The sequence below is a fragment of the Cylas formicarius genome, unplaced genomic scaffold (assembly GCF_029955315.1).
Source record: "Cylas formicarius isolate icCylForm1 unplaced genomic scaffold, icCylForm1.1 PGA_scaffold_7__23_contigs__length_41026272, whole genome shotgun sequence".
NCBI lineage: Eukaryota > Metazoa > Arthropoda > Insecta > Coleoptera > Brentidae > Cylas > Cylas formicarius.
Window position 1 is genome coordinate 39,011,190 of NW_026844352.1, and position 21,248 is coordinate 39,032,437.

The 21,248-nt window shown below is 34.8% G+C and overlaps 1 protein-coding gene across 1 annotated transcript in view; it reads left to right on the forward strand.

Annotated features, from left to right (window-relative positions):
• Positions 1-21,248, forward strand: part of LOC132704631 (synaptotagmin-12-like) — a 32,388-nt gene that overhangs the window by 7,787 nt on the left and 3,353 nt on the right. Inside the window, exons 2-10 of the mRNA XM_060674756.1 lie at positions 3,027-3,136; positions 4,585-4,767; positions 10,982-11,244; positions 13,691-13,908; positions 14,090-14,267; positions 16,051-16,258; positions 18,819-18,953; positions 19,021-19,152; positions 19,204-19,323. Coding sequence (XP_060530739.1) covers positions 4,585-4,767; positions 10,982-11,244; positions 13,691-13,908; positions 14,090-14,267; positions 16,051-16,258; positions 18,819-18,953; positions 19,021-19,152; positions 19,204-19,323 — 1,437 coding nt within the window. The 5' untranslated portion in view covers positions 3,027-3,136. The remainder of the gene's footprint in view (positions 1-3,026; positions 3,137-4,584; positions 4,768-10,981; positions 11,245-13,690; positions 13,909-14,089; positions 14,268-16,050; positions 16,259-18,818; positions 18,954-19,020; positions 19,153-19,203; positions 19,324-21,248) is intronic.

Below are 21,248 nucleotides of genomic sequence, written 5' to 3' on the forward strand. Positions count from 1 at the left end.
AATAAAAAACAAATACAGACAACAGTAAACTCTATTTATCCGAAACCTAATACAGAATACGAACAATTTAAAAGAATTACATACATGAAACAACCTAGTGAAAAAGTTTCAAAACATTTGTCAAAATGTGGTTTAAAAATTAATTTCAGGACTAATAACACAATAAGAAAATTTTTAAAAAACAATAAAACGTAATGTCCAAAATCTTAAAAATCAGATGTCTACAGGTTGAAATGCGGATCTTGTCCTAAAATTTGTATTGGACAAACAGGTAGATCCTTCAAGAAACGCATTAACGAACATAAAAGAGCTTTTAAAAGCAATAGTCTAGATTCTAATTATGCCGACAATTTTGATATTTTACATACCGTCACAAAAAGTAGAAAATTAAATGTATTGGAAGCCAATTAGATTTAAATACCTCTCCTTTATTGAACTTAAATTCTCACAACAACATTAATTAAGGTTTTACGGTCATTTTTCGGTATATATAGTAGCAGGTAGTTTGTAAATATTACATTTGATAACGATACGGTGTTGTCGAAACAATTGTCATGTCATAATATATAATTCCGTGAACATCTGTTTAGTTCTTATTTATTTCTATCTTTGTCTTACCTTTTTACGATGCCAAATTTCCGCGTATCTGATATTTCTACTTTTGGACAGCTTCATCCGTTTACTTAACATTATCTTTTTTTATTCATTAATAATTAGGGTTGTGTATGGGAGTAGACATATTCAAGTACGGCCATTTCTTAATGTGGTTTCCAGTGGACGAGCCCGATATCATACACCATTTAATGCTTTTTTTCGATTTGTTTGTATTTTAAGTAAAACATGTTTTTGTCAAAACGCACATAGTTCTAGAAATATAAATGCCCTGCTGATAACACGAGCGACCATGAAAGAAATGTTAAAAATGGCCATTGAGTATGCGCACACGCGGTCAAATGAAAACTCGTTCTGAACCTGTAAGTCAACTCGACAGTTTTCAGTTTCGGTGCGGCATTTTGACAGCAGCATTTTCTCAGTCTATGCCCAGATCTAGTCAAATGTTCAGGAAACAACGAGTTAAATGTGTGGAGATGTCTGCATAGAAAGAATTTGGCGCATGCGCCCTCACGAAAACATGACTGAGGTCCATCAATTTTTTTGTCTTTGTGACCACTAAGTTTCCGAATATACCGGGTTAGTAAAAAGTACCTGAGGGTTTTTGAACATGCAGAATTCAAAAATGCAACAGCAGTGTTGTCAGATTTACTACTTAAACGTCACACGTCGTAATTTTGTCAATTTTTTGTTTTTGTTAATCATCGAGCTACGGCAACAGCAAAAAGTAACGGAACGCCTAAATAACCCCAAAACTGCTAAAGCTGGATCGACAAAATTCAATTAAGCTAACAGCAATATTGTCAGATTTACCACTGTCAATAAAAAATTATAAACAATTCAGAATTTTGGGGGTTTTGAACATAACAAATTTTAGAAGGGCATCAGTGCAAGGTTACCAGAATTCAAAATATCATAGCGAAATCGGACAACATGGCCGTTAGCATTGTTCATAAACCTCCCGGCATTCAATATCTGGTAGTTGTGGTAATTTTTACTAAGCCCGATATGTTAACTATATGATTAAACCTTAACGCCCGTCGTAGTTCAAATGTTAAGATTTGATACCCTTAGGGTTCCGCATGTTATTCTGGAACAACCACTTTATTTTGTAATGCAGTCGTTGTTATATACATCTTTTTCGGTGAACGTTGTGATCCGATTTACCTCTATACCACCCTTTTCAGTTCACATCGATTGTCTAAGTTGCCGACGCATACCAGCAGAGGTCGCTTCGGATCTGATTTAGTACGTTTACTTTTCTTCGAAGTTTATAGAGATCAATCTAATAGATGTTAGTCGACCTACACCTTTTAAGTTAGATACCCAGCAAATCCTATTTTTTTCATAAATGATAACCCAGTAAATCTACCATTCAGTTGAATAATTAATATACGTTTTCGGAGAGATAAAAAAGCACAGAAGCGCTTCCTAATTTACCAGAAAATTTATTATGAGTAGTATTGAATATTTATGATCAAAGCTCGATGAGTATCACAATCGGACATGAAACCATCGCGCATGAGTGTGCCTATGATCCAAGAATATTGCCAAAAGACACTAAATTTAAAGGCATGCTTATGACTTGAAGTAGAAGGAATAGTAAGAAAAATGATTTGCACTACTTTAAAAAAGTCGTGCTCGGAAACCGTGAGATGAATCACTAATTTTCAATTTTTTGCGGTAGTAGGGCCGCTATATTATCTAGTAGCTATATGGTTGTATCGATTGTTATTTGTGGTCTCCATCTGCACGTGTTGGCAAGTTATAGTTTGTGTTTACTCGGGGGCTTAAATCGGAAATAGACTGATATCGCATTTATAATCGAATTTATATCTATTGATATGATGTTCATACGTATATTTAAAAATAAATATAGCTGTAATTATTAATAAATGTCAATTTCTTACATATGCCTTTAAATTTCTGATAAAATAATCCAGGTACAATTTTAGATTCTTTTCTTCCTTTTCCCATCCGAAAAGTCTACAATATTCAGAGGGTCGAATTTAAATGGCACTACAAAAGTGAAACTTTATGAATGAGTTGAATATTGACACAGTGGTGGATGCCGTAGGTTACGAGTTTCGTCAGAATAACAAATTTTGCGTATTATTTTAGTATAATAATAATAATAACAGTCCATCAGCTTTGCCTATAACCGCTATTATTGATGTCACCTCTAATGACTTCATTCTGAGAGCCTTCAACTTGGGTGTCCTTTAGGAAACCGCCCCTTAATGTTTCTCTCTTCTCTCTCTTAGTGGCAGAATCATCCCCGCAATGTGACGTTCTGGACATTAGAAATTTCGTGTACACAATCATTCGCAAACCCGCTTTTGACACACGCACACATTTGCTTCAATTAAACAACCATGGATTAAGTTTATGAAATAATTTGTAATACGTCGTAGGCTCTGGCGCGATGATATTGTTTGCGGAAAATATCAACTGTGGCAAAGTGGGATTGTTTATAAATAGTGGTGGAAGTAGATGTTATTTTCTCGCGTAAATTGCGACTGAGGTGAGTAAAAGCAACTTTTTTCACATATACCCTCTTCTCAATATGTTAGTTTCGAAGTATATATAAAATACAATATGTATTCATTATCAAATAGACTCTCAGGCGCAACTATAGGCAATAAAATGAAAAAACCCTTATAACAATTGAATTCAAAGAAGAACTTGTTCTACATAATTTAGTTTAAGATTGATTTTCCATTTTAATCAAATAAATACAAGGAATAACTAGGAACACGATTTGTTACAACATATCTGTAAACCGCTAACTTCATTTCGTCTATAACCGAGTTTTTTCAATATTTCGGTATGCTTGTATGTAATTTTGAATAACGCATACAAAATTTAAATATAGGAGTTTAGTACACGGTATCTTTCAATATCTTTAAAAAGTTGTATTAAATATCAATCAAGTTCGCAAGTTTACAAAAAATACTTATATGATTATTAAAGTAAAACATTACAAAAAAAAAACAAGAAGTGTAATACATTAAATAAGAGTTGAACACAAAATATTCCAAGTAGCTCCAGCATGGCGAACATTCCGGTGTGTGACTCGCGAGTCTGTTGGAAAATTCCAGGAGCAACACATCATTTTGGTATTATGTATTTAACATAGCATTATCCCAAAACGCTTATTAGGCGGTTTCATAAATCACTTGCTTGCTTTAAATATTATTATTACAGTATTTTATAACGTCGTATGTTACGCAACAAGTGCGGTAAACGGCATTTGACTCACGAGTTTATTTGACACTAGCGGAGCGAGTGCTTAATAAACGAGTGACTTAAAAAGCTGACCGAACGTGTTGCATACTATACTTTGTCTACTACCGTTAGTTTTTGGGTACATTTTCGCAAAACAACACGAATACATTCAATGACATGACCGTCAGAAGTGACAAACGTCAAAATCATCCGATTGTTGCCAAACCCGTGCGGTAAAATCCCGGAAATGTCCGGAGTGGCTCGGATCCGTGGGAAACGAAGCTGTCGTGGTAAAGTGACGCCTTCCGCACTCTAGATCGGTGTGTAATTAGACGTTTTACAGACGGGAGTAAAATACACACCGTAAATACGCACGATCTGGCGTGCGGAAAGGGTCACTTTACCGCGTCAGCTCCGTTTTCCACGGATCCGAACGACTTCGGACATTTTCGGGATTTTACCGCACGGGTTTGGGAGCAATCGCCTTGAATTTGACTTTTGTTAAATCTGACGGTCATGTCAGTGAATGTATTCGTGTTGTTTTGCGAAAATGTACGCAAAAACTAACGGTCGTAGAAAAACTATAGTATGCAACACGTTCAGTAAACTTTTTAAGTCTTTTATTATACAGGACACAAGAAGACATGTTTCTAGGAAGAAAAGTATTTTGAGATTGCGAAACCAAAAACATGAAAATTTGTAAAAATCGCTAAACATAATTCAAGTTCATTTTTCATGTTTCAGATGGGAAACGTCCAACTAGCAATCATCATTCTATCCCTGATAGCAATTGCACTATTGATTTCTTTCGCGTTTTACCACTCTTTCAACCTAATAAGCTGGATAAACGCATGGATAACCTCGAATAAAGAAGAAAAAGTGGGTCTTACCCGGCTGAAAGGTCATTATAATGCCAACGGATACTTGGTGAGTGCTTCCCCACATCCGAGTTTCAGTCGAAAGCCGGCAATAAAATTGCCCCATTGCAATTTTGTAAAGCTCCAGACTGAGACTACTACTTGACATTTCCATTATTTATAATAATTGTTATACGATCAGAATCAGTTTAGTGGTTCATAGTTCGACTAAATAACAAAAATACTTTAAAAATCCACGAAAAAATCGATAATGTTAAATGGATATTAGCTTATCAAACTTCTTATTTCAATACAAATTTCTGTTCGAGTAAATTTGATGGGGAAAGGTAAGGTGACTGTGTTCTATGCAGGTTATTTTAAAAAAGTTTTCGCTAATTTTCTAAATATGTTCTACAGTAACGCCACTGAAGGGGGGTTACACACACGCTACCTCGAAAATATTGTAAATTATTTAAGTTAAATTTAATTATTTAATTTAATTTAATTATTTAAGTTAAATTTAGTAGAAATAAGCGGAACCTTTTTTGAATAGCCCAACGAATCGGAAGTGTCGCTCGCCCACTCGCTCGACTACTACTACGCTGCTCTACTCGCCACTTCCTTGTGATTATCGAAAATAACTATTTCTTTCTTTCTTCCATTTATGCAATTATCCATTTATGCAAAGCAATTCCTAAAATTGGCGGACTTTATCGCAAAACGGGCTCAACGTGGGCGGCGAATTTTTACCGAACGCCCCTTTTGTCACACGTCGATATCGAAGGTGGTGAGCTGAAGCCCGCAACTACACCACGACCAATTAATTGACGTGATGCGGGCGTACGTTTCGCTAACCGAGTTAGCGTGTTCGGCACAGGGTATAAAGTGATTTTACGATGATATATTTTCTGATTGAGTTTGTATCATTTAATGGTGCTAACTTTGTTAGGGAAATTCGCGTCCGAAACTAAATTAAGTGGAAATCCTTATGCCGCGTATAACAATGCGGATTTACCGTGGTAATCGGGAGCCCGCCGCATAGAGTATTCAATATTAGATATTAGTTCGATAATAGTGATTTGGTTATTCAAATAACTTTCTAACATACTGGACCCTCGAACCGGGTCACTGGCAAAACTAACGAGAATACTCTAATACGGAGTACCGTTAAAATAGACTTTTCATAGGGGCTATGCCAACACTGTTGCTTACTTTGTCACCAGGTAGACTCGTAAGCAATTTTGTTCCTCTTTACCGGTTATTAGTTATACCGAATTAACCAAATAACGCAAAATTTATTATCTAAATTGACAAATGATGTGTAAAATCAAAATAAAATTTTGTTAATTATTTTATTTAGTAATTTTTTTACGATACCTTCGAAGCGAACAAAATTACCTATTAGGTAAAGGTGTTGATATCCTTGCTCGTTTTCAGTTAATTTATTTTTCATTGAAAATTGGTATTATGCAGAAAAGATTTGAATTTGTCTCAGTTTTAAAATAGTACTTATTTTAACTATATTAAACATTTCTGTAGAAAACAATCAAGATCACAAATATTTTTTTCAAATTTCGATGATTATCCGTTTCGCCAATACCGTACCTTTATCAAATACTGTTGTCGAAACAGCTGTTATTTACATATATTTATGTGAAAATCTGAACAACGTTCTTATTTAACGATTCTAAACGGATTTTCATCAAGTAAAAGCCACTTCAGTACAATACCGTACCTTGTTGTCCTTACTGGAGAATCCGGTATATGAAGAATGAAAAAAGGCATTTAAAAATGGTGTTGTGGTCAACCATTTTAGGTAAAAATCTGAAATTTTGGGTACGACTTACCAATACCAAATTTTTGCAAAATATGAAAAAGTACGTTATGCGTTATACGAATGGGGCCACCTGTAATTTATTATATTATATCTATTATGTACAGGGTGTTTAAAAAAGACGCGGCAATATTTTTCTATATTGAATGAATAGTTGTATGAATTTTGTAATACAAATCACTTGATTGGAAATTTGGAGACGGCAGTTGTGGTTGAGGGTGTATGTATCATGTAGTGGTCGTATGATACAATGGGGAAGCGAAGCGACTCATATAAACTCTCCTTCTCAAAGGTCAACCTCACCTGCTCACGGTACAGTCTGCTAACACAAACGAGGCTCTGACGACCTAGTCATTGCGGTATAACCATTCCTTCGAGGCTGAGAAAATAAAGTCCTCCAGAAGGCAACGGAAAACCATTGAAGTATCATCCCAAGAAAACCACATGGAAGACGACAGAAACAAATGGCCCTCAGTCTCCAGCAAAACCTTATTTGAAGCTGGAAAATTGGCTAACGCCGTTAAAGAAATGCGCAAACTTGATGGTCAGGATTTGGATGGAGCATAGAAACGGCGTCGGTATCATAGTTGACAAAAATACAAAAAAAAGTGTGACTAACTTTATACCCTGCTCAGACAGAATCCTAATGCTCAAGATACAGGCCAAATTCATCAGCATATACATAATTCAAGTCTACGTCCCAACTATAGACAAGCCAGATGAAGAGATACGATGATATCAAAAATCTTAGAAAGACAACTAAGGCAAATGAGCTTAATATCATCCAGGAAGATTTCAACGCCAAAATCGGAAAGGGTGAGACGATAGAAAGCGTGGTGGGTTCCTTTGGTCTTGGAGAAAGAAACGTCAGAGGTGACAGACTGATTCAATTTTGTCAGGAATGAAACTTCAAAATATCCAATGCATGGGTTTTCCTTCCACCAAGAAGGAAGAGAAGAAGAAGGGATCAGCATGAGAGAGGGTGGAAACTTCAGACAATAAGAAAAAAGTTTGAAACGAATGCATTAGACCTTAGGCACAAGAAGAAATTAAAACTGAATTACAACGAGAATTAAATAAAAATATCAAAAGCATAATTAACCCATCTCAATCACCCCTAGAACTCTGGAAAGAAGCTGAAGAAAAACACAACAACAGAGAAACGCGGTCTCAAAAGGAAGGTGGATAAGAAGGGATGGATGACAGAAGAAATAAATATAAAAACAAAAAAAATGAAGCATACAGAAGGCTACGTGCACAGATGTGACAAGAAATAAGAAAAGCTAAGAAATTGAGGCCTTAGAACAATGTAATCATAATGGAAGAGGAAGGTAAAAAGCAATTTTGGACTATTTACATTGACAAATTATCCGCCGATAACTCACGAGCAGAACTAACAAATTATCCAACACACTCAACACCATCAGGTGAATCAATAACTACTGAGGAAATAAAGAAAGTAATTGAATCAGCTAAGAAGAACAAGGCACCAGGGCCAGGCGGTATACCAGCGGAAAGATGGAAGTTCTTGGATGATGAAAGCATTTTACTTCGAAAACAGTTCAATTATATGTATGACACAGGGCATAAAAAAGGCGAGCGTAATATAAGTACAAATCAGTTGGGGTTTAACGCTGCAATGGGCATCAGAGAAGCATACAAGTATTGACCCAAAACGAAAAAGCCGTTGACCGAGTACAATATAGAAAACTCATTGAGATATTACGAAAAACAGACTTGGATGAAAAAGATATCAGATATATAGAAAACTTATACTGGTATCAAAGAGCACGTATAAAAACACAAAACATCAGAACCGAAGACATTCGTATACGTAGAGGAGTGAGACGGGATGTGTACTCTTACCACTGTTATTCAATATGTAGATTTTTAATGAAACGTTTCAGAACTCCGAACAAGGAATAAAGTTTAATGGAATCCCAATATCGACTCCGTACTATTTGTAAACAACATGAATGAGTTACAGGACATGTGCACCCGACTGAATGAAATCGGCAAGCGATATGGTCGAAACATCAATTCCAAGAAAACTAAATTCATGATCATTAGCAATACTCAGCGTAGAAAACCAACTGATAGAACGGGTAAAAAAAACAATATCATGGCTGTTGGCTGCATGCAGATTGGAATCCTGCAAGGGAAATTAGAACAAGAATAGGGAAAGCATATGCAACATTTGTTTGCGCTACGCAAATGCTATGTGTGGTCTGTCTTGCTCCATGGCGTAGAAGCGTCGACCATGAAAACCAGCAGCATAAATAGAATAGAAGCCTTTGGAATGTGAACATACAGACGTCTCTTGAAAATACCCTGGACCGATAGAGTAACAAATGAAGAAGTGCTCAATACGATGCAGAAGGAGAGAGAATTGTTTGGTTCCATAAATAAAAGGAAAACCTCCTACTTGGGCCACATAATTCGAAATGAAAAGTATAACATCGTACAGCTCGTACACGAAAGAAAGATAGAAGGCAAGAGGCAGCCGTCATGGGCGAAAAATATTAGAAAGACTAAGACCAAACAACGCAAGAGACAAATACAGATTCCAGCATGTGGTCGCTAACATCCAGTGAATGGATTGGCATCTAAAAAAGAAGAAAATTGTGGTTGAGTTTACTGGCCAGTATATCAAACCTTTACCGGGATTATCATTTATTCTGCTAGATTGCCATTAGACATAAATCGATCAAAATAAAAAAGAACTAAAAGTTCAGATTTTCACGAAATTATATATTATGACGTGACAATTGTTTCGACAACACCTGCTACTATATATACCGAAAAATGACCGTAAAACCTTAATTAAAGTTGTTGTGAGAATTTAAGTTCAATAAAAGAGAGGTATTTAAATCTAATTGGCTTCCAATACATTTAATTTTCTACTTTTTGTGACTGTATGTAAAATATCAAAATTGTAGGCATAATTAGAATCTAGACTATTGCTTTTAAAAGCTCTTTTATGTTCGTTGATGCGTTTCTTGAAGGATCTACCTGTTTGTCCAATATAAATTTTAGGACAAGATCCACAGTTCAACCTGTAGACACCTGATTTTTGGGATTTTGGACATTTCGATTTATTGTTTTTTAAATATTTTCCTATTGTGTTGTTAGTTCTAAAAGCTATTTTTAATCCACATTTTGACAAATGTTTCGAAACTTTTTTACTAGGTTCTCTTATGTATGTAATTGTTTTAAATTGTTCGTGTTCTGTATTAGGTTTCGGATAAATAGAGTTTACTGTTGTCTGTATTTGTTTTTTATTTATAATTTTATCTATAATGGACGGATTGTAGCCGTTGTTCAGTGCAACTTGTTTAATGATATTAAGTTCTTTGTTGTAATTTTCTGTTGAGAGTGGCGTATTAAGAAGTCTGTGTATAAAAGAGTTAAATGCAGCCATTTTGTGTGTATAAAGGTGATTTGAGCTGTTATGTATGACTGTGTCCGTGTGTGAAGGTTTATGATATATTGAAAAATCTAATTTGTTTTGCACTTTTGTAATTTAAAAAAGAATTCAATTGCCTGTCCGTTCCAACAAAGCAAGCAAAGACATCATCCACATATATATACCAAAATAAAAACCTTTTACTTAAAGGATGTTCTAGTATGATATTTTCCAAATTATCCATAAAAATCTCGGCTAACAAAGGACTAAATTTGTCCATTAAATTCAAAATAGTTTTGGTCTAAAGATACGCCGCAAGCAAGCAATCCAATAAATCTTGTTTCACCAATGGGTTAACCTGCTTCCGAGTTAGGGTGAAACCTACTCATTCATAGGTGGAATACTGGGAAATAAGTTTTTGTACATCAAAAGATAGTACTGTTGCGTTAGAAGGGATTTTGAAGTCTTTAATTTTATTGATTAATTCAAAAGAATTTTGTATTGAAAATTTTGATTTAAAACCTGTGTGGAACTTTAAAATATTTACTAATTTTGTAGAGAGTTTAACTGCTGGAGCTGTTACATAAGGCACGACTGGTCTAAGGGGAATATCTTGTTTATGTAGTTTAACTAAAGAATATAATTTCGGCGGTTGTGGATTCATAATTGTTAAAAAATATTTGGCTTTGTCACTAAATAGTGTGGAGTTAGTAATTACTTCCTTGACTTGTCGAGTTATATCAAAGAAAAATATTATCATTATATAACATATACAAAATATATTTGGAACGTTCCGAGGATTCAAAAATGCCTTGGTATACAGGACATTCAGTTTAAAATAAGAAAGTTGTTGCTTGTTCACGAAAATCCAAACATCCGGTATATATTATTTTGTGAATCTAACAACTTTTATCTCCATTTTTGATAATTTTTATAGGTTTTGAGAAAAGGTAGAGTCCCTAAAACGTAGGTATTGTTAATACGTTTTCGTGGAATTTTAAAATGAATTAAACGAATTTCCTAGCAATAAAAATTCTTTTGCAGGTTCATTCCGACTCAGATATCCAGTTAGACTGGAGCAGCGGTAGTTTTAAGAGGTTTGACTCGATCGACAGGGACTTTAAAATATCTGTAGCTACCACGAGCTTGACGGAATGGCAAACGAATGTAGAAGATATCATACCCCCGCAACCTTTGAGACCAGCTCCAGTACCTGGGGCGACAAGTTTACTAACTGCCCATAGTATAGACACTACTACTATTAGTACTACAACAACTACTACTACGCATTGTAAAAAATCGCAAAAGTAAGTGACCGTGAATTATTTAATTTATTCAACCGCCGCTAGCAAGCTGATCAACATGACATGCAGTGTTTGGTGGTTACCCAGTTAGTTTTTACAGTCACTTCATAAATATTAAGTCATTCGTAATCAACCAAAAATCCCCAATGTCTCAAATAGGGGTTTCAATTTAAAAAAAAAGAGTTTTCATATTTTCGGGGATTTTGGGAGAAGCTATATTATTATGAAACTAATTTTAAAATAAAAAAATAATAATAACAAAGCTTCATATAACCCAACAACCGAAAATTTTCAAAAACTTTGTAATATCCCACCACAATATTCCGTGCACCACCTTGTATCTGTCACGACACAAATTTCCCCAACTTGCTTTGCAATGTTCCTGATAGGTCGAAGCGGTATATGGGTACTCTCGTATAATAAAAGCTCCTAAATTGCTACAATGTTTCAGCTTTATTGAATATCTCGAACTTCGTAAACGTTGATGCATCCTTTTATTACTGCCTTCACATCAACAGCTTAGTACGAGAGATATCGGTTTTCGTATTTAATAGAGTAGAAACTAATAGGTACGGGAGTGAGAAGAAAAGAAAGTGTATTGCAGAAGTTGTAGTTTTGGTTAGATTTAATATAAAATACTTTTTTATTTATTTTTTATACAAGGTGTGCCAAAAAAATATAGTATAATGTGCATAAAACAATTTTAAAACGGAATTGAAAATAACTTCAACTGGGTAATATACCCGAAGAAATTATGACAATATCCATATATAGATCAAATTCTAAATCGAAGTCGTGACATATAAGGTTGTTCGGAAAGTCATTTCGTTTTTTCCCGTCAGAGGACTTAATTACGTTTTTTCGAAACCAACTTCACACTTAAGCCGCATAACCATTATATGTCTTGAGAGCTGATATTGCAAGGCTTGTGTGTGAAAAAGTTCTATTAATTCTACGCAGTAGTTTTTGGTTGGTGCCCTTTTAAATATGGAGAGCAATAAGCAGCATTTTCGTCATATTTTACTTTTTTACTTTAGAAAAGGTAAAAATGCTGTCCAAGCGAGAAAAAAATTGACGGATGTGTATGGAGAAGGCGTGTTAACAGTACGCCAGTGCCAGAACTGGTTTGCAAAATTTCGATCCGGCAATTTTGATGTCGAAGATGCACCACGGTCTGGAAGGCCGGTCGAAGCTGACAAAGATGCGATAAAGGCATTAGTTGATGCAAATCGGCGAATAACCACACGAGACATCGGTGAGAGATTAAATTTGTCGAATTCGACTGTTTATGGCCATTTGAAAGGCATGGGCTTAACCTCGAAGCTCGATGTGTGGGTGCCCCATGTCCTTACGGAGCGAAATTTGTGTCGTCGCGTTGACGTGTGTGATTCGCTCCTCAAACGTCAAGAAAATGATCCATTTTTGAAGCGGATTATTACTGGGGACGAAAAATGGGTTGTATACAACGATGTTAAACGCAAGAGGTCATGGAGCGGAAAAGATGAACCGGCTCAAAGCGTGTCAAAAGCCAACATTCACCAAAAAAAGGTGATGCTCTCCGTTTGGTGGGATGTCAAAGGAATCGTTTTTTTTGAGCTTTTGCCGGACAATACAACGATTAATTCAGAAGTCTATTGTCATCAACTGGACAAATTGAATGATTCACTTAAAGAGAAGAGGCCCGAATTAATCAACAGGAAGGGTGTAGTGTTCCACCAGGATAATGCGAGACCTCACACAAGTTTGGTCACTCGCCAAAAACTTTTACAGCTTGAATGGGACGTACTGCAACATCCACCATATTCTCCAGATCTGGCGCCTTCCGACTACTATTTGTTCCGGTCCCTGCAAAATTTTTTGGATGGCAAAACCTTTACCTCAAATGAAGATGTCAAAAACCACCTGAACCAGTTTTTTGCCAGCAAGGACCAAAACTTTTATGAGAGGGGAATTAGGTTACTGCCAGAAAGATGGCAAAAGGTGTTGGACCAGAATGGCCAATATATAATTTAATAAAATATTTATTCATTATACGAAAACTGTCTTTCATGTTCCCCAAAAAAAACGAAATGACTTTCCGAACAACCCAATACATTGTTGCCGAAGAATCAGTCACGAGAGATCATCGAAATCAAACGACGACGACAATTTTAACATAACAATTTGTCTCAGTATCATATGATAATGTTTTAAATGATGATATTTTAAATGATAATATTTTAAATATGAAGGGTGTTAATGAATTGAGATCACATAATTTAATAGGGTAGCTGCATATTAGGTAAGAATAGTGGTTATAGCGCTTGTGGCTCATCCCTCTTAAGGCAAATAATGGCTTGTGCTAATTCCCAAACTCTCGGTCTATATGTTTTTTGTCAAACTTTTATTACTTAAATGTAAGTAGGGTGAAAGTTAATCTACTACTAAACTAATCTGCGATGCTCTTCAGCGAAGGTCTTATGGTTGAGTCGACGTCAATATCTCCTATCCCGAGACCGGTTAGTTCAGTAAATGTAGCAACGTTAGCATCGCAATCGTCATTTCCGGTTAGTTTGAGTCCCCCACCGCCAAATCCGCCATCTACGTCCAGGAGTGTATCGCGTACCCAAAGCGCTCCGCAAAAACTATCCGCCATTCAACAGGTCCAACAACAGCCAGAACAAAAAGGTATTTCACCGTTTTGTCGAAAATTGATTTATTATATAGGTATTATTATGGAGTTTTAAGGATATTACGATCACAAAATCGACGGGTCGTGCTAACATGAAAAGACAAGAAATATGCCGAGTTTGTGCCCTTTTGAGTACGCCAACTTGGCTCCTTTTGATGAATTTTCCTTTAATTCCAGATAAAGTCGTCGAGGGTGGAGGCAGTTCATCGAGTTTTGACGAACCCGAAGTGATTTCCGACGCGTTGAAAAGGGCGCTTTCATGCGATAGCGTCTGCTCAGATACGTCGGTCGCGTTGGGTGATTTAGAAATTTTCAATATTACCGGTTATTTGTGCATCGGCCTAGAGTACGACAGGTAAAGCAATTTCATTGCAATCATTTCGAGGGCGAGCGATTGCCGAAGGCAGAAGGAGAAACGGAAAAAAATTAGGCGCGGTAATATTTTATCGGTCGTACTTTAAATTACGTAAATAAAAGAAATCAGTTTCTTCGCGATTCAAATGCATTCAATCGTGCCGGTTTAGTATGCGGATTACCTAATGTTTTTCGGTTTGGGAACGGTTTTTCAATAATTAAATCCTGCCTCTGCTATAAAAGAAGGATCAAACTAACCTATAACAAACTAAAATAAACGTAATTTAGTATTTTATTTTTCACTTTGAAGGTAAAAGCCCGATAAACATCGGAAGTTTCGTAGCTTCATCTTTTGTCCAAAATTAATGAAGACGTTTTTTTCCTTAAACCATCATCGGCTTTTATTTATTTTGTTCCAACTATACGGAGCGTGCCCTAAATTATCCCTGATAGAGTAACAGTTGATACCTAGTTGCTAAGTGTTCATGTGTTCAATAAATGTGGTGTCAAAAAGATATTGACAACGGACAATTTTGACAAAACAGAAGAATCATGGGATGAATTCAGGAATAAAAATTAATTTGGTGAGCTGCAGGATGTAAAAGTTTTAATAAAAATAACTTTTCACAAAACTTCTGGATTCCTCCTGCGTCTGTTTTTTCTGAGTCGAAATTGCTGACGTTTCGCCAATTGGCTTATTCAAAGCTGGACTGAAACTGGCTCGTATTTTGCTCTGTACCTGCTTATATATTGTTTGAGGGGGGTGGGGGGCTAATGAGGGGTATATACCCCGTCTCGGATGACTGATTCCCAAATTGGTGACAGGTAGAGACCTGAGTCGCGGTTAAGATTGTGAGAGTAAAATACGAGCCAGTTTCAGTCAAGCTCTGAAGAAGCCAACAGGATGATTGGCGAAACGTCAGCAATTTCGACTAAACAAAAACCGACGCAGGAGGAATCCAGAAGTTTTGTAAAAAGCATTACAGTAGCCTTTGAAAAATTTACTTTTCACTCGCATTTTTTTCTGTATATTGCAATATTATGCTCACATGGGCGTCACTGGTCAAAGTAGAAAATTAATTAAAATTAAAATTTGAAAAGCAGTTTCAATGAACTTCAGAAACATATTTCTTTTTGATTTTCATGTTTTAAACGAAAATTGTGCGTAGTTACATTTTATAAATGTTTAGTTCAAACTTTATGGTCACTGGCAAAATTTATTGAAAAATAAAAAATGCTCCGTAATTATTAGAAGCTGTGTATAAAATTTCATAAAAATGTTTACAGTGAAAAGTAATATATAATAACGTAAACAATATTAAGTTTTATTTTCAAACCTCCATCGATCCACATCGGCCACCAAATTTATCGAACGAATATTCTCTTATTTTGATTTTCAGCATCAAAAATGAGCAAAGATCCTGCACGTCCTGCAATAATTACCGCACTTGTTATTTAAAATGTAATGTTTTGTTAAAAAAAGAAATCTGACTAACCAAACCTACATGAAAAAAAAAATGCGCATTACACTTTTCAAAATATCTTTTAAACCCAAAAAATTTAGTAAGACGGCAACTGAGCGCTAAGGCCTAAGCGAAAATCGCGCAGTTTTTTAAACTTAAACAATATTATTTATCAAAATACAGAATGAATTGCATATTTGACCTATTCAATACTTTATTTTTCCTTGATTTGAGTGCTGTTCCAGATAAATTTTTTCTCGAACCACTTCAATCAGGAATTCTGAGAAAAGTTTTGGATGGCGCATCATAAATCATTTTCAGCGAAACTTGGGACTTCGTCGTAAACGTCCTCGAAGCCAAGGATCTCAACGGTGTTGTAAAAAAAGACGGATATATGGACACATACGTCCGGGTTTCGTTGCTTCCCGATAAAGAGGCGACCATACAAACCAGAGTGTATCGCAGTACGAGCAGTCCTAGTTATAAGGAGAGATTCCTGTTTACTTTGAATCCACGAGAACAAATGCAGGTTTGTATTAAGTTGGAAAATAAATAAAACGCCTTGGGCTGTTCGATAAATTTTATTCGTTCTCACAACTCAATGATCGATGCGTCGCAACTGCAGCTTTCACGAAAGAACTCCGATAACAACACTATTATACCTTCTAAATACGTTCTAAATTTAATGTATGCTGCTAATATCGATTAAACAAATAAACTTAATTTAAGTATTTAAATATTAATAATTAACAATTAACAATATACAGTGTTCCCAACGTGCTGTTCGGTGTTCAAACAAAAACGCAATTTTTACTTTTCCTTAAAAGCCGTCGCATCAAAAACCGACATATCACCAAAAAAATCAAAATCGGAGGCGTACCATCGTTAAAAATGGAAAATTTTGTATATTGTAGCTATACAAAATTATAGCCAACTTATTTTAATAGTGTTAAATGAAAATTTCTGTTGTTTTACTTTTACTTGATGAAAATCCATTTAAAATCGTTAAATTAGAACAATTGTGCATTTCCAAATAACATATCTAATCAACAATGGACAACACACTTTAAATATCTATTAGAGGAAAAAAGGCCGGAATTTGCAAACGATATGGTGGAAGTCATCGAACGAGAAAATGAGAAGATATATATAACACAGCTAGATGTGAAGAAAATAGCAAAACACCTTAAGAATAAAAAAGCACCGGGCATAGGGGGAATATACCCAGAATTTCTAAAATATGGCCCTAATGAACTGTTCGAGGTCTTGGCTAAACTTTTTGAGAGATGCATAAATGGTGAAGAATTGCCCACAGATTGGCGAAATTCTTATATAACGCCTATACATAAGAAAGGAGACAAGAGCAGCCCTAAAAATTATCGCGGAATTGCAGTGATATGTACAATAGGTAGAATATACTCAAAAATAATACGAGATCTGGTTGAGAAAGCTATAGAAGATAAACAACCAGAAGAACAAGCAGGCTTTAGAACAGGGCGCTCAACTGTGGACAATATCTTTACGATTAAAATAGCGTGCGAAAAAAGAGTACAAAGAAATAGGGAATTGCACATAGCCTTAATTGACCTTGAAAAGGCGTACGATAGCATCCCATTGTCGCAATTATGGATGACCCTAGGAAAAGCAGAGATACCCTATAACTTAAGGAGCTCCATAAAAAACCTATATAAAAATAATTCCACTAGAGTAAGAAATGGAAAAAACTATACTGAAGCATTCTTTACCACTAAAGGCTTACGACAGGGCTGTTGTCTCTCACCTACACTTTTCAAGATATACTTAGATAAGGCTTTAGAGAAATGGAGTAGGAAGATTAGTGAGATGGGACTGAGAGTGGGAGACTACCCATTGTACAGTTTATATTTTGCGGACGATCAGATAGTCATAGCAGAAGAACAGGACGATCTCAACTATATGATACGAAAACTGAAAGATGAATATCAATCTGCTGGCCTTACAATAAATTGGGAAAAATCAGAATATATAATAGTAGGGAACGAACATCAAGAAGACCTAATATTAGAAAATCATAAACTCAAAGGTGTAAAAACTTGTAAATATCTAGGAGTTACACTTAACAAGCAGGGCAGCAGTGACGATGAAATAAAGGAAAGAACCAATAAAGGTAAAAAGGTTATAAGAGAGTTGAACTCGATCTTATGGGATAAAACAATTACAAAAGAAACGAAAAAACGGATATACACTAGCATCGTCCAGAGTATAATCACATACGGATCCGAAACGTGGGATATGACAAAAAAGAACAGAAACAAATTGATGACGACGGAAATGGACTTCTTACGACGTAGCTGCAGAAAATCAAAAATGGAAAGAGTAAGAAATGACACCATAAGGGAAAGCATGAACATGAACACAAATATAATAGAACAAATAGAGAAAAAACAGCTGATATGGTTTGGACATACGAAAAGAATGGACGATACAAGATGGCCCAAACGCCTACTCGAGTGGGCACCAGTAGAGAAAAGAAAACGTGGAAGACCTCGAAGAAGCTGGAGGAATGAGGTAGATGAAGCTATGACATCCAGAGGGCTAGAGGAAGACATGTGTCTGGATAGAAAGAAATGGAAACTGGGGACGGAGAGGCGGCACGTACCGTAGAAATCCGTTATATATATATATATATATATATATATATATATATATATATATATATATATATATATATATATATATATATATATATATATATATATATATATATATATATATATATATATATATATATATATATATATATATATATATATATATATATATATATATATATATATATATATATATATATATATATATGTATATATATATATATATATATATATATATATATATATATATATATATATATATATATATATAAATTACAAACAAATTTACATGACAGCTGTTTCGGCAACACCGTGCCTTTATCAAAAAAAAAAAAAAAAAAAAGGCACGGTGTCGCGGAAACGGCAGTCATTTAAATATATTTATGTGAAAATCTGAACAACGTTTGTTCTCATTTATCTAAAGACTGTTACCTTAGTTACAGTTTTCTTGTGTTGCAGAGGATATTGGCGTTTCACTTATACGCGACTGATTTTTTGTCGCACACCCTTATTGGAGAAGGAGAGTTAAGGCTTATAGATATTAGTTTAAGACAACCCGTAACTACATGGGTGACACTAACAGACACAGGTCAGGTAAGCAATAGGGCAACAGATGACAATGAAAAGTTTTAGAAAATTGTTACTAACATCATATTTTCAGAAAGGAACAGAATTTGGGGAGTTAATGTTCTCAATCAGTTATCTTCCAACTGCAGAAAGACTGACCGTCGTAGTTGTTAAAGCGAGAAACCTTAAATTTTCAGTTGGGGCCTCAGGAGATTCGTTTGTTAAGGTAAGTTGTAAGTTCAATGGGTGGGTGTGTTTGTATTTAGAATCGTTTCAGGTTTACTTAATGCAACAAAATAAGAAAATCAACAAAAAGAAAACGTCGTCTAAAAGAGGCGAACAGTGTCCCATCTTCAATGAGGCTATGATGTTTAGCGTTCCTGTCCATACGCTCTCGGTGAGTATTCTGACATCCAGTGCAAAGTTAAGCAAATTATAAGTTGCGTGTTCTTCGTAGTGTCAAATAATCAACCCGTACTTTTCCATAGTTTTATAAATATACATAAATTTTGTTAACAATAAATTTTGCAATTTGGTGCACCTTTCTTAAGCTAAGATTAAGCTATAGTTAATAATTGAATTGAGGAGGCTTTTACTTGATGAAAATCCATTTATCCAAATAAATTAGTTCAGATTTTCACGAAATTATATATTTTGACACGACAACACCGTGTCTTTATCAACTACCTGTTACTATATATAAAGAAAAATGACCATAAAACCTTAATTAATGTTGTTGTGAGAATGTAAGTTCAATAAAGGAGAGGTATTTAAATCTAACTGGCTTCCAATAAATTTAATTTTCAACTTTTTGTGACTGCATGTAAAATATCAAAATTGTCGTCAAAAATGTGTTTTTCTGTGTTTTTAAACGCTCGTTTGTGTTCGTTAATGCGTTTCTTGAAGGATCTACCTGTTCGTTCAATATAAATTTTGGGACAAGATCCGCATTTCAACCTGTAGACTGAGATTTTCGACATTTCGTTTTATTGATTTTTAAAAATTTTCCTGTCATGTTGTTAGTTCTGAAAGCTATTTTAATTTACATAATCGTATAAAATTCACTATCGAGATTGAACAGGATAACTCTATTAATTTTTTAGTTTAACTATTACGAAAACGCAAAACAAATTAGATTTTTCCATTTATCACAGCTCAAATCACTGTTATGCACACAAAATTCACTCTTTTATACACAGACTTCTTAAAACGCCACGCCAAAGAAAATTACAACAAAGAACTTAATATCATTAAACAAATTGCGCTGAACAACGGCTACAATCCGTTCATTATAGATAAAATTATAAATAAAAAACAAATCCAAACAACAGTAAACTCTATTTACGAACATTTTAAAACAATTTCATACATAGGAGAACCCAGTGAAAAAGTTTCAAAACATTTGTCAAAATGTGGTTTAAAATAGCTTTTAGAACTAACAACACAATAAGAAAATTTTTAAAAAACAATAAAACGAAATGTCCAAAATACCAAAAATCAGGTGTCTACAGGTTAAAATGTCGATTTTGTCCTAAAATTTATATTGGACAAACAGGTAGATCCTTCAAGAAACGCATTAACGAACACAAAAGAGCGTTTAAAAACAATAGTCTAGATCAGGGGTCTTAAAACTTTTCAGCCTTAGGGCCATATTGATCACGCCAAGAAATTCTAAGGGCCAAAACAATATTATCATTAATTGTCGCCGGTGATAAAAAGTTGAATCAGTCCGCTGATGATGTAAAAGGAACACAAAGGAAACATTTTAAGACATGTGAAATATTTAGCCAAAGCAGTGAGACCGAGTTTCCTATCAATTTTGCAATTGAAACTTTGACTGCTTTAAAAATAAATTTTGATACTCGTTTCTCGGACTTTGATGCCATTGCGAATCAAATTAAGATTTTTCAGAATCCTTTCGAAACTGACATTGAAATCCTAGCCCCGGAACTTCAAATGGAACTGATTGACTTACAGTGCAGTGATATCATTAAGAACAAATATCAAAACTTATCCTTGTTGGAATTTTATAAGTGTCTTCCACTGACACAATTTGATAATTTGCATAAATTTGCTCGTGGAATGTTTTCTGTTTTTGGTACTACTTATCTGTGTGAGAAGACCTTTTCCAAAATGAAGTACACAAAAAATGTCTACAGATCTAAATTGACTGATGGGCATCTTAAATCTCTTTTAATAATTGGTACAAGTAAAATTAGCCCTTGTGGGACAAACTATTGTCAGTGGAAAATCACAATTACATAAATCTCATTAGAATTTCATATGTCATTATGCTTGTTATAAGTTATTTTTTTATTTAAA